The following is a 19,335-nucleotide window of genomic DNA, read 5'->3' as shown; positions in this document are numbered from 1 at the left end:
TACAATGTAGAGTATCGTAGCGAAGCATGGGTACATTTGCTAGTTATTCATAAGTCTAAACAATTGAGTGTGGTACTTGGTTATTTGCATATCAGTGTAACCTCCACTAAAACAGCTGACCATGTAGCATTGGCAATTGGCGCTTGAACTCGGTGAGTGATCTCACTAGGTATTCTATTCGTCATGATAATACTGAAGTTGTAGGAAAATTATGAGATTCCAATACTCTGTAAATAGTTTTTTCCATACAGAGAAGTATAAATTCAGAATTGCAGACTTAAAAATTTCTAAAATGAAAATTCATGGCATATAACAAGACAAACATGAATGGTAAGAGGTTGATAGAGTTGTGTGAGAAATTCTACCTGAATATCATGTTTGCCAAATTCCAGAAGAAGCCAAAGAAACAAACAACGTGGAGATCCCCTAACAAATTATTGGGTGAATTCCAGATTGACCATGTTGCGATCAGCTATGACAATTCCAGGGAAATTCAAGTTGGTCCAAGGGGCCAACTTCGACTCTGACCACTACCTAACAAAAGTTAAGATGAAACTAACACCAGAAAAGAGAAAAAATGGTGGAACAAGAATTGCAAGGTACAGAATAGAGGATCTGAAGCTCAATCAGCAGATCGTGGATGAATACCAGAGCAGAATAAACAAGATTCAAAGCCACAGTTGGTCTGACATGGCAACATCAATACAAGAAGCCACGGAACAAACAATCTTACAAAGTAAAAAAGAAGAAACATCCGTGGTTGAATGAAGTTTGCGAGGAAGCACTACAAAAAAGAGCTCAAACATGGAAGAAATGGAATGCAACAAAAAAAGACAGAAGACTGGGAGGCATTCAAAGCATAAAGGAAAACAACTTCCAAAATCGTAAGAGGCGGAAGGAAATGCTACGATACACAACAACTAAAGAAAATAGAAAAATATTTCATGAAAAATAATGTACGTAATTTCTACCAAACATTCAGGCAGTGGTGTGTGTTGAACTTATTCGTTACCCCAGTTGCAAAAATGTTTTTTAACTATAAGCAATCATAGCCCACTGCACTCTCTAAAGTCAACATTACCATTTTATTAACTCACTTGATAACTAAGTGGAAATATAACAAGCAAACAGACCAAACAAAGAAACAAAAAAACAAACAAACAATAAATAAATAAATAAATAAATAAATTTTAGATATTAAAAAACTTTTGAAATTAGAACTCACATGAATGATTTTTGGAGGTGAACTCAGCTGCATATTTGCCCAGTAGCTGGTACTCTGCTGTCGGGAAGGGGGGTTAAAATCTAGCTGAGATTTGTAATGTGAAAGAGAGTTTGGTGCACCTTGAAGAATTCCTCCGAGATGATATTTTGCCATTCTGCCAAAATAGTGAGCAGTAAATGAGGTTATTAATTTTGTGTTGATTAGTGACAGAGTGGTCTGTCCTGAATCATGTCAACAACGTTGACATCATCATTTAAAGGTGAACTCCATTCTTCTCTCCTGCATAGCAAAGTAGCAAACAGTTCTTTCAAAAAATGAATCTTTCTGGCGAACATCTTCCAGTAATGCTACTTCAATGGAAAGCAGTGCCAAGCTTTGAAAGTCTTTTTTCTCCCATTCTATTCCTTGAGTAGGTTTTTATTCTTTTTAAAGCTGAGAAGGTCCTTTCCATCGATGCAGTAGACACTGGTATGGTACAAATGATCGCAATTAACATAGAAAGTTGTGGGAAACAACAAATTAATGATCATTTTGTAAAGAGGCTCATTAATTCATACTGTAGAACACCGTTAGTTCATTTCTCAACCTAATTTCATCAAAATGGCCAGGGTATGAATTTAGAAGACTAGAAATTTCAGCTTGAGGGATATTTTCCTGATAAATTTCATACTTTCCTCTCTCCGCAGATATTAGTCCTAAGAAGTTCAGCTTCCATAATCCTGAAAGTGCATTTCGAGGTGACTGTCAACATTACAAATATTTCCCAGTAAATTTGTTTGTAATTAGGACTGTTTCTTTTTGTTGGCTCACCAATTTCTTGTGCTGTTTCTTCATAGATGAACTCAAATTCGCCCCTTAACGAATAAATGGCCTTCCGAATTTCATCAACTTTTCTCTGGCAGAAAATGATGTAGAAAGTTTTTGTCTGGAGGATATTGTAGAGAACATCAGTGAAAGCAAATATTTTGTCAAATGTCCTAAGGAGAAAACAAAATGTGAAATCTTTCAGTGTGAGGAGGTAACCTTTCACTGGAGCTAAAATTTCATTCTCAATTTCGAGAGAATTGCATAATATTGAGTTAAAAACTTCACACAAATCACTTCTGTGAATGAACACGGTGCTCACTAACCTGTTTGTATAGTTCCACCTAGTAGGTTCCATTGGGGGTACGCCTGGAAAGAGCTGCACCACCTCAGGATGAGGACACACCTAGTAGGTGAAATACTAGGAAGTCTTCTATGCAAATACTCTTCCAGGAATTTAGCCCGTTTATGTGAACGTGAAAAGAAGGCAGCAATACCATTAAGAGAGCTAAAAAAAATATTTTCCATTCAGACAACTTGTTCACGGTATGGGACAAAACTAGATTTAACCAGTGTGCATAGCAATGAATAAATAAAGCTTGAGGATGTGTTATTTTAATTAAAGCTTGCACTCCATTCATTTGCCCGGCCATTGAAGCAGCTCCATCGTAAGACTGCACAATTAACTTGTTATTACAGTCAAACTCGGTCAAATATTATCTTACGATTTCTAAAATGCCTAAAGTTGTTCAGTTTTCACTGACGTCATTATACCCGACAAATCTTTCCTTTGTTTGCCCATTGTAAACAATGTAGAACAATGGAGAGTTGTGCAGTGTTGGAAACATCAGGTGTCTTGTCCACTAAAACCAAAACAAACTTGGCTTCTTTCAATTCAGATTTTATTTCTTCCAGCAGCGAGTTTGCCACTGCATCAATTAAATCATTCTGAATTTTTTTTGATACACCCTTAAAAACGGATGTGATTCCCTGTTTGAGCTGGTCATCTAGTTGTGTGTCTATCCTAACTTTACCAAACAACACTAAGAGATAAGATGCTCTGACTCTTCGTGAGGAACAGCTGCAATGGTTAAATTTCCCAGATTAATATACCCTGTTTTAGTCCAGCTTGTGTTTCTGTCTTTACCAAAAAGAAGGCAAGACCAACAGAACAGAGCATTCACTTTGGTGCATCCTGTCAACCAAACATATTTTTTGTACGAAGAAGCAGTGAAGTGTCTAGTGAAACCTTTTACTTGTTTTGTTAAATCTGGTAAATTGGTCTACCCTCTTTTATAAGGCTGCCTTTTTTGTGGAAAGGTCTAGCTGAGAAAGGCCTTTCAAGAATATTTTTCACTACACACTCGCACATATTTCCAAATTGATATTCACGGCAGTGACGACACCATCATAACTTAATGTACAGCATCACGACGCATAACACACGTTCATCATCATCATCATCATCATCATTTCCCAACTCCAGTTTCCCGGGTGTGATGTACAAGCGCTCGCCATCTCCTTCTGTCTTCATACATCTTCTGATCCAGTACATCCTCCCATTTGTATCCTCTCTCCTCCACATCTGACCTTACAGTCTCTATCCAATGTTTTCTTGGTCTTCTTCCTACGAGATTAAGGTTGAAATATTTTCTGGCAGGTCTTTCCCTGTTCATTCTCATTATGTGCCCATACCACTGAAGTCTGCATTTCTTTATGACACTGATAATAGGAACCTCAATACCAGCTACTTTCCTATTCACTTCATTTCTGATCTTGTCCCTTCTGGTTGTTTGGTTCATGGTTCTAATGAATCTCATTTCAGTTGCTTGGGTTCTACTGAAGTTTTTGTTGAGTAGGGTACATGTCTCTAAACCGTACGTGAGGATTGGTACGAAGTAAGTGTGGTACATGATTGTTTTCGCTTTCTGTGGTATTTTGCAGTCCCAGAGGAGATTTCTGACTTGGCTGTAGAAGTTCGATGCTTTCTGTGTCCTGCTGAGTATTTCCTGCCTAACAGTGTTGTCTTTTGATATTGTGCTTCCGAGGTACTTGAAGTGGGAGGCTGATTCGATTTTTGCTCCTTCTAGAAATATATTCGAGCTTGTTCCTTCCCTGTTGATGGTCATTTCCACTGTCTTTGTTTTGCTCATCTTCAGTCCAAAATTTTTGAATGTGTTGTTCCATTCATTAAGTTTCTTCTGAACTTCAGCTTCTGTCTCTCCCCATAAAAGTACATCATCAGCAAATACCAGGGCGTTTGGTTCACTGTCCATTTTCTTGATAGATTTGATGACCTTGTCCATTACTATTACGTGGTGACAGAGCACTTTCTTGTTGGACACTTCTCTTTGTTTCAAACCATTTTGATCATCTGTTGCCTATCTGGACACAGCTGTAGCACTTCCGGTATAGCACACATTATGTTCACGAATAATGGCATAAAACTCACAAAAACTTAACCTGTAATCCAAGAGGAACACTACAAAAATTCACTATATACCACCATTACAGACAACCAAATACAACATTCGCTTAGCTCTGTGTTCATGCTTGGGCAACCTAAATATTTTTCTGCGACTATCGGAAAACATACTGCGGTACACGTGCCATCATTGAATTGCTTGAAAAAACTTTATACGTGCCGAAATCCAAGAATAAAATATATTCTTTTATATTACAATTGATTTCATAAACAGGCTTAGATTAGTAGCATACAGAGTATAACAATAAGGTATGGCTAAACTTTCAGAACACATTCCTCACTTGTAGAAGAAGAAAATATGTTGTGTAGACATGGGTCTGGAAATGCTTTATTTCTGTACTAGCTGATGTACCCATGCTTCGCTACTGGATTCTCATAAAGACTGTCTTTGTGGTTTTCCTACCTGAAGTCGTCAGAAGGAATGTAATGATTAAAAGCAATGTTATATAAAATACTCGATCAAATTAACAAACCGCACATTTTCTCGCTTTTAACGAATAGTACTACGGTGCCGATCTAACAGTCCAAAGTTCCAGTGCTGCAATGACCAAACCGCAGACCCCCGTGAACACTTCTTTGCCATTATTCCGTTAAATGTGCACACTGCTCATTCCAATCAGTGCCTCAGAGTAGGAATTGAATAGCTCGAATGCTATGATGAACCAGTTTGTTACGTATCAGTAGTATCAGGAATTTATCTAACTCCCCAGCTACTTCCCGCCAATTTTCAGGCAGGCTGTTATACTCGGTACGACCGGGTGAGTTGGCTGTGTGATTAGGGGCGCATAGCTGTGAGGTTGGATCCGGAAGGTAGTGGGTTTGAACTCCACTGTCGACAGCCCTGAAGATGGTTTTCCGTGGTCTCCAATTTTCACACCAGGAAAATGCTGGAGTTGTAACGTAATTAACGTAGGGGCTGCTTCCTTCCCACTCCTAGCCCTTTCGTATCCCATCGTCGCCATGAGTCCTATTTGTATTGGCGTAACGTAGAGAAAATTTAAAATAGAAACTCTGTATACAGCAGTAGTCCCATGTATCGGAGATGAATGGCAACAGAGACACAAAGCAAATCACAACAAACAATGATCAATGTAATGTTATTGTTGATCAATGTTATGAGCTTTCTGTATTGTAGGCCTTCACATTCAGTTTTCTTTCGACTCTGTAATATAAGACCGTCTTATAAAATTAATTATAGCGTAGACTGTAGTTCCTTATTCCCCGAATTTACATACCGATTTTAATTAAATTCTGTTTACCCATTTTCTCGTGACGGCGCTGATATGATCTTAGCAACAAAAATCCATATTGATGAATATCTCCGTTATCATAGTCGGTACGGTCAAAATGTATAAGACATAAATGATCGAAAATTTAATTGTATGTAACTTTATTTATATAGTAATTGTCAATAAGATCACTAATAACACAAATATTCGAGAATTAAATTTTGAGCCTTCCCCTGAACTACCATTTCGCTCAGCATAAATAAAGTTATTTATGGTCTAGATTGTAGCGACTTATTCCCCGACTTTGCATACCGATTTTCATTAGATTCTCTTTAGCCATTTTGTAGTGATGCGTGTACATACATACAGACAGACGGACGGACGGACGGACGGACGGACGGACGGACGGACGGACGGACGGACGGACGGACGGACGGACGGACGGACGGACGGACGGACGGACGGACGGACGGACAGACAGACAGACAGACAGACAGACAGACAGACAGACAGACAGACAGACAGACAGAAATTACGGAAAAGAAAAAAGTGCATTTCCTTGTTACTATGGGCATGACTGATACAGAAATACCATCCTTTTAAAATTTTTAGCAATGTACAGACAAAACTCTTATTTTATATATATATAGATTAGAACTCATTTTCTACAAATCTGCATAGTACCAGGTGACTTGGCCATGCATTTAGGGGCACACAGCTGTGAGCTTGCATCCGGGAGATAGTGGGTTCGAACCCCACCGTCGGCGGCCCTGAGGATGGTTTTCCATGGTTCCCATTTTCACACCAGGCAAATGCTGGGGCTGTACCTTAAGCCCATGGCTGCTTCCTTCCCACTCCTAGGCCTCTCCTATTCCATTGACACCATAAAACCTATCTGTGTCAGTGTGACGTAAAAAAAAAAAAAAAAAAGAATTCTGTATACTACATTAATCATGGAAAACATACAAGAACAGAATATACCAGGATACAACATGAAACTACTTTCTTACTTGAAATGTTCAAAACGCATTTTGTTAGCATTGATACAAGCATCACCCTGTATCATTTTCTTAAAAGTTAGATGCTGGGTGGTATCAAACTTCAGCAAGTTAATAGCATTATTACCGATCTATGGAAACAATCATAAATTTTTTTGTGTTACATACAGGTAAAATGTAAACTCAGCTGCACAAATGTGTAAGCTGGCTACAAATACCTTTCAGAGAATATAAAATTAGGCATAACCTTGAAAAATCCTTTATTATATCTGATACGGATATATTGTGGATCATAGAGGTGTAAAAAGGTGCTGGGCGGACTATCGTTCTACGTTGCGATTTTATTTTACGTAAATAAATATCACACGAGAACACGTTCACTTCCTTATATAAATTACTTTATTTACACTGTACGTCACAACACACAATTATACACAGTCGCAAATGACACTATATACAACACTCAATAGCGGAGTACCCTGAAGTCGGTTCTGACCAGTACAGATATCAACAACACTGACTCACGCACTACAACATGCACTCTCTTGAATTCACCGCCTCACTCGAGTCCAATACTTAGACTGTCTCACTGACTTGACAGCTCGATATTTGTACTATTCGATCAGCCATCTTAGAATGATCGACTTCTGGAAGAGTTCTTACAACACTCACTCGAAACATTGATTGACCAGCTAGTCTAATGGGTACTTGAACTTTCCTCTACTATTTACAAATGTACATGGAAATATCTACAACATTCATAATATCTCTACATGTATCTGGATAATGAAACCTTACAGTAAGTTTCCAGAACCCTTCATATATACCAAATTGTAGTACAATAAGTCTAACATACGAACATTATGAAATTTTCTACTGCTTTCGACTCTATGGATTGTGGGGTTAAACTTATACACAATACGTATTTGTGGTTATACAATTTTATACTACAGTACATATTTACAGAGAAACCATAATCATGTTTAACACTTAATAAAAGATAATTTAGCATTAAATAAACTATAATTAAAATATATTAAACATACTAATTGAAGGTTTTACACCAATTACGATGTCGTACCTACGACAGGACAAGGAATTGCCCAGAGCATAAGTTAATGCACTAAATTTTGAAATTTTATTTCCTTCCCTTTTTTTTACTTTAAAATTTGATAAATAGAAGTTCTGAATAAACAATAACAATGATTTTAAATCCAACAACAGGTACAATACTAGAGAGAATTATAAACATGATAATATACGAAGGGATGAGCTTTATAGCTCTGAAAAAGGTACACTATTTTACAAGAGCATATTTGCTCCATTTACTTACATAGCATAGGAGTCTGAGCTCCAAAATTAATACAGTCCAGCCTCTCAGAGGCATAAATTTGTTATAGCACACAAGGTTATACCTGACAGTCTTCGAATAAGGTATGTACAGTCACTTAGCCCTGTTTTGGGCTTATCTTCTGTTCAACAGTTTTTCACTTTCTTTTACAGGAACATAAGCAGGGGCAGTAAGTGCCCATACTAAATGGCCTTAATCATCATCATTACCCGTTTCCAGCTTCCCGGGTCGGGTTGTGAATCAAGGACCTTCATCGCTGCCTCTCTCTCCACCACTCTTCTCCTTTTTTAAGTACATCTTCTGGTTTTCCTCCCCTCTTCTCTATGCATTCCCACACTGAATCTGTCCACCTATTTCAGGATCTTCCTCGTGGTCTCTTTCCTGTAAACTTGCCTGAAAAAGCTTTTTTTTTGCACTCTCTCTTCTCAACATTCTCATCATATGCCCATACCACTTTAGCTTTGTTGTTTCTATCCTGTCTTGAAGTTTCAAGATTTCTGTCCTTTTCCTTATCTCTTCATTTCTAATTCTATTCTTTCTGGTCTTGCCCTCAATACCTCGTAGGAATTTTATCTCCGCTGTCTGTATTCTACTCTCCTCTCGTTTTGTTGAAGTCCACGATCCAGCTGCATAGGTTAGTATGGGTTCATAATAGGTTGAATATAATACTTTCTTACATTTCTTCGGGACATCTTGGTTCCATAAAATACCCCTTACACTCTGGTAGAAGCTGTTTGCTTGTTGTATTCTTTTCTCAATTTCCTCAGTTATCTTTTCGTCTTCTGTGATCACACTTCCCAAGTACTTGAAACTTTTAACCACTTCCAGAATTTTACCATTCAGTTTTATCTTTCCTCTTCCTTCCTTCCTTCCTTCCTTCCTTCCTTCCTTCCTTCCTTCCTTCCTTCCTTCCCCTTGTCATTGCTATTGTTTTACTTTTCTCTGTGCTTACTATCGTCCCCAGTTTTTCTATCTTTTGATTCCATACATCTACTTGTTTTTGCACTTCCGTTTCATCCTCACCCCATATCACTATATCATCTGTAAACAACATGGCTTTTGTTGCCTGTCTTCCCAATCTCTGTTTAATGTTCTTATGAATTTCATCCATGACTATGATGACTATGATGACTTCCCTGTCGGAGACCAGTTTCAGCTTTAAACCATTTTGTTTTTCCTATACTAGCCTTCACACTGCTAACACAATTTTTGTACATAACTTTTATCATTTGCACTTCCACTCTGTTAACTTGTTTTTTTCCTTAATATGTCCCATACTAACTGTCTGGGCACACTGTCATAAGCTTTCTCATTGTCAATAAATGTCATCACTATATCTTTTCCAAACTCCCATCTTTTCTCCATCATATGTCTCAATGTAAACATCAGGTCAAATGTTGATCTGTCTTTCCTAAAACCATACTGTTCTTCTTCCGTTTCTCCTTCTAACTTCCTCCTCAGTCTTCCTCCCAGTACTCTCTCAAATATCTTAGCTACATGGGAAAAAAGGGTGATCCATCTGTAGTTATTATATTCCTTTTTATCACTTTTTTAAATATCGGGATAATTAAATCCTTTCCCCACTAAATAGCCTTAATGTAAAAAGAAAATGGCTGAACAGGATTGGCCATGAGCAAAAGGGTAGAAGGCGATACACTTGCACTCTTTCTAGAAGTTCTTTTTAAAAAATTTGCTTTACGTTGCACTGATACAGATAGGTCTTACTGCGACGATGGGGCAGGAAAGGGCTAGGAGTGGGAAGGAAGCGACTGTGGCCTTAATTAAGGTACAGCCCCAGCACTTGCCTGGTGTGAAACCACGGAAAACCATCTTCAGCGCTGCCGACAGTGTGGTTCGAACCACTATCTCCCGAATACTGGATACTGGCCGCACTAAAGCGACTGCAGCTATCGAGCTCGGTCTACAAGTTTTAATACCCTAAGTGGGCTTATGGCCCAAAGATACAGTGGCTAAGCCTATTCTACATCGGGGTGACTATATGAGAAACAATAAATTCCAAAGAGTGTTAAGAATTTTAGATGATTAGAAACTTTAGTCACCCCACACTAAATTCAATGGGAATCAACAGAGGGCAATCGCTCTTTGTTCCCTTATGTTATATGTTTCCCAGCACGGATTTGAACAGAGTCCTCAGATTTGCTAAAAACCTACATTTAAACCATGTTTGTGGGTTACTGTAGTCACGTCCTAGTTTGTGAACCATGGGCAACGGCTGAGTGGCCTAGTAAGTGGTCCTGAGAGTCGGGATACCAGTTGCTATGGAATGGGAGTGGGCATCTCGGACATATTCTGAGTCGTGGCCTTCCTTGTGCTCAGGCGGCTAGGACTATACAATTCACCGGTGGTCCATAACCCGTCAGAGGAGAGATCCTCACTTGGACTATGTGCAAGTAGGGCAGCATCCTGCTTCATGAATTTACCGAGCTCAGAACACTTTAAGCAAGCCTCGGACCTATGGGAGTAATGGAGTCCCACTCCCATTTGACAGGCGAGGGACTCCTTGGAAACAACTTGGCGAACGAAATGGAATTCGATGGGGAGCTATCAATATTAATGGGGCTTATGGAAGAAAGAAGGTAGAACTGGCTGAGTCAGCAAAGAGGATGCATCTGGATGTGCTAGGAGTAAGTGATATTCGGGTAAGGGGAGATAAGGAGGAAGAGATAGGAGATTATAAAGTGTACTTGACGGGTGTTAGAAAGGGAAGGGCAGAGTCTGGGGTAGGTCTCTTTATCAGGAATACCATTGCACGCAACATAGTTTCTGTTAGGCACGTAAATGAGCGAATGATGTGGGTAGATTTGTCAGTGGGAGGAATTAGGACAAGGATTGTGTCTGTGTATTCACCATGTGAGGGTGCAGATGAGGATGAAGTTGACAAGTTTTATGAAGCATTGAGTGACATTGTGGTCAGGGTCAACAGCAAGGATAGAATAGTGCTAATGGGCGATTTCAATGCGAGAGTTGGGAATAGAACTGAAGGATACGAAAGGGTGATTGGTAAATGTGGGGAAGATATGGAAGCTAATGGGAATGGGAAGCGTTTGCTGGACTTCTGTGCTAGTATGGGTTTAGCTGTTACGAATACATTCTTCAAGCATAAGGCTATTCACCGCTACACATGGGAGGCTAGGGGTACCAGATCCATAATAGACTATATCTTAACAGACTTTGAATTCAGGAAATCTTTTAGGAATGTACGAGTTTTTCGGGGATTTTTCGATGATACAGACCACTATCTGATCTGTAGTGAACTAAGTATCTCTAGGCCTAGGGTAGAGAAAGTGAAATCTGTCTGCAAACGAATAAGGGTAGAAAATCTCCAGGACGAGGAAATTAGACAGAAGTACATGGATATGATTAGTGAGAAGTTTCGAACAGTAGACAGTAAGCAGGTTCAGGATATAGAAAGTGAATGGGTGTCATACAGGGATGCTGTAGTAGAAACTGCAAGGGAATGTCTAGGAACAACTGTGTGTAAAGATGGGAAAAGGCGAACATCTTGGTGGAATGATGAAGTGAGAGCAGCCTGTAAACGTAAAAAGAAGGCTTATCAGAAATGGCTCCAAACAAGGGCCGAGGCAGACAGGGATTTGTACATAGATGAAAGAAACAGAGCGAAACAAATAGTTGTTGAATCCAAAAAGAAGTCATGGGAAGATTTTGGTAATAACCTGGAAAGGCTAGGTCAAGCAGCAGGGAAACCTTTCTGGACAGTAATAAAGAATCTTAGGAAGGGAGGGAGAAAGGAAATGAACAGTGTTTTGAGTAATTCAGGTGAACTCATAATAGATCCCAGGGAATCACTGGAGAGGTGGAGGGAATATTTTGAACATCTTCTTAATGTAAAAGGAAATCATCATGGTGGTGTTGCAAACAGTCAAGCTCATGGGGAGGAGGAAAATGATGTTGGTGAAATTATGCTTGAGGAAGTGGAAAGGATAGTAAATAAACTCCATTGTCATAAGGCAGCAGGAATAGATGAAATTAGACCTGAAATGGTGAAGTATAGTGGGAAGGCAGGGATGAAATGGCTTCATAGAGTAGTAAAATTAGCGTGGAGTGTTGGTAAGGTACCTTCAGATTGGACAAAAGCAGTAATTGCACCTATCTATAAGCAAGGGAACGGGAAGGATTGCAATAACTATCGAGGTATCTCATTGATTAGTATACCAGGCAAAGTATTCACTGGCATCTTGGAAGGGAGGGTGCGATCAGTCGTTGAGAGGAAGTTGGATGAAAACCAGTGTGGTTTCAGACCACAGAGAGGCTATCAGGATCAGATTTTCAGTATGCGCCAAGTAATTGAAAAATGCTACGAGAGGAATAGGAAGTTGTGTTTATGTTTCGTAGATCTAGAGAAAGCATATGACAGGGTACCGAGGGAAAAGATGTTCGCTATACTGGGGGACTATGGAATTAAAGGTAGATTATTAAAATCAATCAAAGGCATTTATGTTGACAATTGGGCTTCAGTGAGAATTGATGGTAGAATGAGTTCTTGGTTCAGGGTACTTACAGGAGTTAGACAAGGCTGTAATCTTTCACCTTTGCTGTTTGTAGTTTACATGGATCATATGCTGAAAGGTATAAAATGGCAGGGAGGGATTCAGTTAGGTGGAAATGTAGTAAATAGTTTGGCCTATGCTGACGACTTGGTCTTAATGGCAGATTGTGCCGAAAGCCTGCAGTCTAACATCTTAGATCTTGAAAATAGGTGCAATGAGTATGGTATGAAAATTAGCCTCTCGAAGACTAAATTGATGTCAGTAGGTAAGAAATTCAACAGAATTGAATGTCAGATTGGTGATACAAAGCTAGAACAGGTCGATAATTTCAAGTATTTAGGTTGTGTTTTTTCCCAGGATGGTAATATAGTAAGCGAGATTGAATCAAGGTGTAGTAAAGCTAATGCAGTGAGCTCGCAGTTGCGATCAGCAGTATTCTGTAAGAAGGAAGTCAGCTCCCAGACGAAACTATCTTTACATCGGTCTGTTTTCAGACCAACTTTGCTTTACGGGAGCGAAAGCTGGGTGGACTCAGGATATCTTATTCATAAGTTAGAAGTAACAGACATGAAAGTAGCAAGAATGATTGCCGGTACAAACAGGTGGGAACAATGGCAGGAGGGTACTCGGAATGAGGAGATAAAGGCTAATTTAGGAATGAACTCGATGGATGAAGCTGTACGCATAAACCGGCTTCGGTGGTGGGGTCATGTGAGGCGAATGGAGGGGGATAGGTTACCTAGGAGAATAATGGACTCTGTTATGGAGGGTAAGAGAAGTAGAGGGAGACCAAGACGACGATGGTTAGACTCTGTTTCTAACGATTTAAAGATAAGAGGTATAGAACTAAATGAGGCCACAACACTAGTTGCAAATCGAGGATTGTGGCGACGTTTAGTAAATTCTTAGAGGCTTGCAGACTGAACGCTGAAAGGCATAACAGTCTATAATGATAATGTATGTATGTATGTTAAACCACGAAGTTAGAACTTTACACGAATAAAAGAAGTTTGAAACCCTCCCCTCAAGCTATCTGCTGGAGCTATCATATGTTAAGAAAATTCTGTCATTACCTTGAGTTGCTGGGCCTTCTGAACACTAACCTGCGGCCTCTGCCTCCTTAGTACACGCCACACATAATCAAGTAGAGCGATGAAGATGATGATACAGTCCTAAAGTGCCCAGCTTTTATAGCATTTTGAGGGGAAGTTTCCAGAACTCTTTACAGATAGGCTGGATGCCTGTACACACCCTCAATTTTAATTGACTAGAGAAAATATTCCAAAAATTCCTGATTGGTTGGTAACTATAGAAGAAGGAAGCAGTAGGAGTGTTGACAACTTTGATACATGAACAAAACAATCTTCAAAAACTAAAGTTATCGAACTTTAAGAATTCGACTTTCTCTTAAGAATTAATTGTCCTTAATCCCACCAGAGGGTGCACTTAGGCCGATGGTAGAGACATCTAACAGGTGTAAACCCAAGTATCTTGCATTACATTAGTTTTAGTTCAATAACATAGATGGCCTTATAGAAAGCGTGCAGTTTAACTGTACGTAGAAGATGTACCCCTGGTACAATATCACTTACTTATAACGTGGTTTGTGTGTTAGCTTCTTGTTCCTAAGAACAGAGGTTCAATCCTCGTGGAGGTCTGTGGGTTTTTTGTCTTGTCATTCATGTTAACATGTAAATGAGGAAAAGTAACAAACATAAAGAGTAACACACAACAGGATAAATATAGTTACAGAATGGTATAGGAGAAGGGACCAAGAGAAAGATGAGACCAAGGACAAACATGAAAAGAGAACCACATTTTCATACTCCACTGACTTTGCATAGATGGGCTGGGCATTCAAACATGTTATGGGGGATATTTTGACAGATCTTCAGTATTGGTGTGGAAAGTGTTGGGAAAGAAGATAAGTCAGGAAAACAAAAGAACCAAAAATGATAATGGTGAATACAGGTGGTAAACTACTAGGTACACATGATGGCAAACACAGATGAGGAAATTGATCCCAATGGGACAGTACAATCAAATATATATACAGAAAAATAAGAACATAGAAACACATAACAGGATACACATTACAGTGTACAAAAAGAATGTTATTGATTACTCAGCTCAGTGACTCATTTACCTTATTTTGTGCTTTTAATTTGATTGTTATTTTAATATTGTCTTTCTTTCTATGTACGGCTGTTGGCTGTAATAATTATAAACAAATAAACATTTAAAACAGGGACAGGTCAATTTGGGAAGATCTGAAGATCTGTCACTGTGATCCCTCAGTGAAAGGGGTGCCCACTCTCTTGATAAAAGTGGATAGTAGAAATGAGTTTGTCAGGGGCTAAGAAAAAATTAATGTAAAAGAACTGGAATTTATTAGCAGAGGCTCTGCCTATGTGAAGATGGGAATTTATGATGATGTGTAGATTATCCTTGTCCTTTTTATTTTAATGTCTGCTGAAAGACTTTGATGTGTTAGTGATGGTAAACCTGTTTTCAAGTTTGTCCTTGTCTCTTCTTTATGTTGCTTCCTCTTCATACTCTGACCTACTGCTGTATACTGTTATGCTCCTTTTCATATTTTTATGTTTTTTTTGCTTCGAGTTAGTTAGGTGATGATGAACCCATTATTCATCCCCAGTAGCAGTTCTTCTGAGCAGAGCTTCCCCTTAATCATGAACAGACTTTTTGGGCAATTTTTTGATTGTGAATCAACTTCTGGAGTTTCCAGCTTGAGCATACATTTTTGAATTCTATTAATTGTACATGATGCTGAAGGCTATGATGAAAGTACTATCTATCAACTTGTTTCATCCCATCTCACACAATTTCTTCTATCAAATTCTGAATGGAATGAGCAGTTCTCTCTTCTTTGGTAGGTCTTGAACATCCTTGAACTTATTTAATCGTCCAATTATATACTATTAACATGAGAAATGTCGTGTACAGCTGTACACATAGTTTATCAGTTATCTGGGTTGTATACTCCTCTGATGATGGTTCTCCACCATTCACAGCTTGGATCTTAAGCAGGCACCTCCAACATCACATCTCAGATGCCTGAATACACCTTGTCAGCTTGGAGTTCAGCTACCACATTTCACCACCGCACAGTCTCACTGATCAAACAAATATCTACTTTAATGAATTTCTTCCTGAGTTATAGGCTCAGTACAGTGTTAGTTGGCATTTTCTGGTAATTGTAGAACACTGCTTTTGCCATTCCAACCTGCATCTTGATATTTTGTTGACTGTATTTGTATTCCAATATTATCCTACCAATGTTAAGATATTTGTTCGAGTGCCTCATCGTGAATGGAAATTTTGACATCTTTCCTCCATTTACCTACTCTCATTGTTTTTATATTTGCTGTGTTTTTATGTCTGTATACAATAAACAAAAGTAATCTCTCTAAGAAAATCATTTGCACACTCAGCCATTTATCATACTGTAGGATGCATTTTCCTAATCCCACAACATCCCATCCTGCCTCAAGGACTGGTACCTAGGGTAAAAGCCTAAGAGGCCTGAAGAAAGCAGTTTTTCAATTGATGCCAGTCGTGAAAGTCCACATCATTACCTTCTATTATGTGTTGACAATCCGAGGCTCTTGATCAGAAACTATCATCTTATTATCAAAGTGAGAGAATTTTGGTTCCAAGTCCTAAGCATGTCTTTGTTTTCAACTCACTCTTGTTTGTATGTAGAGATTACATATTTGCTGCCCACTTTTACAGCCATAGTTCAGTTTGTGACTTCCTGTGTTAAATCCATGCCATTTAATACTAAATGAGCCAGGGCAGCTCCAGTGACCCCAGAAATAACTGGAATAGCTTAAAATTCTTCCCTTTAAGCTATGACATGTTCCATGATAGAAAGGAAATGTCTGAGCTGCGTGCGGTTCAGACGTAGTGATTTTCAGAAACTGTCCTAAGTGCCTCCATCCCCTTTATTCCCATACAAATAATGGAGTAGTTCCTTATTATTTCAAGTTCTAAGGAGCCTATTTCAATCTTCCTTCCCCAGTATATAATTGTATTACAAGGTACACCATATTTTCATAGTTTTCTAGATTCCACACAGTCATACATAAGAACATAGGACTCTGATACATTTAATGTATGTCTAATCCCATAACATTTTGTTTATTAACTTCATACTCTTTTCCCCCCAAGGATGCTGGGTATGGTGAAAAATTTCTGTTTACTCCTCAAGAAGATGATGATGAAGAGATGCAACTGAAGATGGATGATGAAGTGAAAGTTGCTCCATGGAACACTACACGAGCGTACATTCAAGCAATTAAGGGAAAATGTCTGCTACAGTTAACTGGACCTGCTGATCCTACTGGCTGTGGTGAAGGATTTTCCTACGTTCGAGTTCCAAACAAACCCACGGTATGTTTAGAACTGTAATTTGATGAGATATAAACTAATTTATTTGAAAATTATGAATACATTTTCCAACCAGTAACATTTTTATTCCACAGCAAAGTAAAGAAGAACAAGAAGCTCAGCCTAAGAGGACTGTGACGGGTACTGATGCTGATTTGCGAAGATTGTCTCTCAACAATGCTAAAGCTCTTCTGAGAAAATTTGGAGTGCCTGAGGAAGAGGTAAGGATAATAGTTTTTGTATAATGGCACGGTGTTCAAAACTCACTGTGATAAATCCACTTATTCTTCTTAAAATATTTCAGTGTAATGAATATTTGAATAGTAAAATTATTACTCAAACCCAACAGAAATAATAATTTTAACAAAATACAAATAAATGTATCAAGGTTCTTTTATGTGGAGAAATATATCTGTTAAAGCTTCAATTAAATTGTGCCCTATTCTACTTTTTAGCTTTCAAACTGCAAAAATAGAAAATAATTTTGGTTGATGGGAAATAAGCTTTTTTTCTTTTGCTAAACCATGCATTAGCTTGCCCCTATCCATCTGTTCTGTCCTCTTCAGCCACTGTCATTTGTGAATCATGGTTATAATCTCAATTACAGTTGTTCCATACTTACTTGCTGTTTAACATCATTAATGACATAAGATGTTATAAAGTTTTCATCCTGGAATGAATTGAAATCTGCTGAGAGACTCAAGTGTCATTTTGTTACCTTGGTTCATCTTTTTCTTGCAGTAATTTTTCTCACTGAGCCTTATGGTATGTTTACTTCTCAAGAAGGAAGTGGCATTTTTGTACTGTACTGTTAAGTACCGCAATTTCATCCCACCATTCAATGTTCTCTCTTTTCTGTAATTTATTACTCTAACCTTTGCAATGGCATTATTTCTTAATTCACTTCTCTTTCCGGTCTTTACCCTAATTACTTGGGGTCAGTACTAAAGTGGATTAAACCTAATTTCACAACCAGACGCTAACCCTTTGCGGAGGGGCGTATTCACTATTACTGTATTTCTCCCGATCCAAGACGACCCCCACTTTTTCCTTCAAAAAAATTAAATCAGGCTTAAAAACTGCTTTGTAAAATCATATGAATGCTTTTCTGTACAGTATGCATTTTTTGACTGTCTTTCTCTTCATGCCAGTGCCGAACATTGGCTTTAGTTATGACTTTTTTTTTTGTGGTGCCTGTACAATTATTCTTTATTTCTGTGGGTTTAGTAACCATTAACTTAACATTGGCATCATAATATCAAAGAGAACCCATTGAAAATTTTCTGGCAATACCTGTTCCACATACCTCTACAATATGATGATCCATCAGGAAAATATTCCTGCTGTCTATAAATCTGTTACTTTTACTCAGCGTCGGGTACAACCGGCTGCCACTACACGCATGTCTCGCTTGCTGGGTTCGGCCAACTTCAGTGGCTAGCTATGCATAGGCCCAATAAAGACGCGGACCTTGAAGGTCAACGAATGAGTTTATTGTGCCGTGGTATGGCCATTCTGCCCTTGCGTTTTTTGCGCACATACCCTACAATTTCATCTTCGACTTCTTTAAAGCATCCTTGTTGCAGGTCACTGAATTAATTTTTTTACAGTATGCATTTTTAAGCTATCTTTGCCTTCACGCTAACGCCGAATATTGACTTTAGTTAGGCCTGTGCCATATTTTCTTGTGGTGGCACGATTATTCTTCACTTCCATGTGTTTAATAACCATTCATTAAAATTGGCATCACAACATCGACGAGAACCCGTTGAAAATTTGCCGGCAATACCTGTTCCACGTATCTTTACAATATGACAATCCATCACGAAAATATTCCTTCTGTCTATAGAACTTAATTTTAATCAGTGTCGAGTACAGTAGACATGTTATAACTCTGCCACTGAGTAGCCATGGCCTTTCTAAGAATTCAAAGACTTGCATGTTTCCATGCCATTCTGCGAATTTGAGAAACGTTTTTGTAGAGACTAATAGAATGTCATTCTCTCTTCACTATTTGCCGAGATCCAGTGACCTTACACAGAGGCACTGTACAACCGGTTGCCGTGGCTAGCGATGTAAAATAAAGAGGCGGATGTTGATTGTCAACGAGTTTTGTGCGCACGCACAGCGTGGTTGCCGAGGTAGCTGCCAGTGGTGTTCAGTACTGTTAGGTCACAAATACAGAACGACCCTTGATTTTTCACAGGAGATTCTGAGAAAAAAGTGTCGTCTTTGATTTGGAGAAATACGGTACAGTGAAACCTCGATTCTCCGTTTTTCGAGGGACCATGAAAATAAAACGTA

The 19,335-nt window shown here is 38.7% G+C and overlaps 1 protein-coding gene across 1 annotated transcript in view; it reads left to right on the top strand.

Annotated features, from left to right (window-relative positions):
- Taf1 (TATA-box binding protein associated factor 1) overlaps positions 1–19,335 on the top strand; it is a 320,423-nt gene that overhangs the window by 171,344 nt on the left and 129,744 nt on the right. The window contains exons 15-16 of the mRNA XM_067146785.2: positions 16,813–17,034; positions 17,127–17,252. Of these exons, the coding sequence (XP_067002886.1) occupies positions 16,813–17,034; positions 17,127–17,252 (348 nt within the window). The remainder of the gene's footprint in view (positions 1–16,812; positions 17,035–17,126; positions 17,253–19,335) is intronic.

Source organism: Anabrus simplex, chromosome 5 (genome assembly GCF_040414725.1).
Source record: "Anabrus simplex isolate iqAnaSimp1 chromosome 5, ASM4041472v1, whole genome shotgun sequence".
In the NCBI taxonomy this organism is placed as follows: Eukaryota; Metazoa; Arthropoda; class Insecta; order Orthoptera; family Tettigoniidae; genus Anabrus; species Anabrus simplex.
This window is presented reverse-complemented; position numbering and strand designations above follow the sequence as displayed.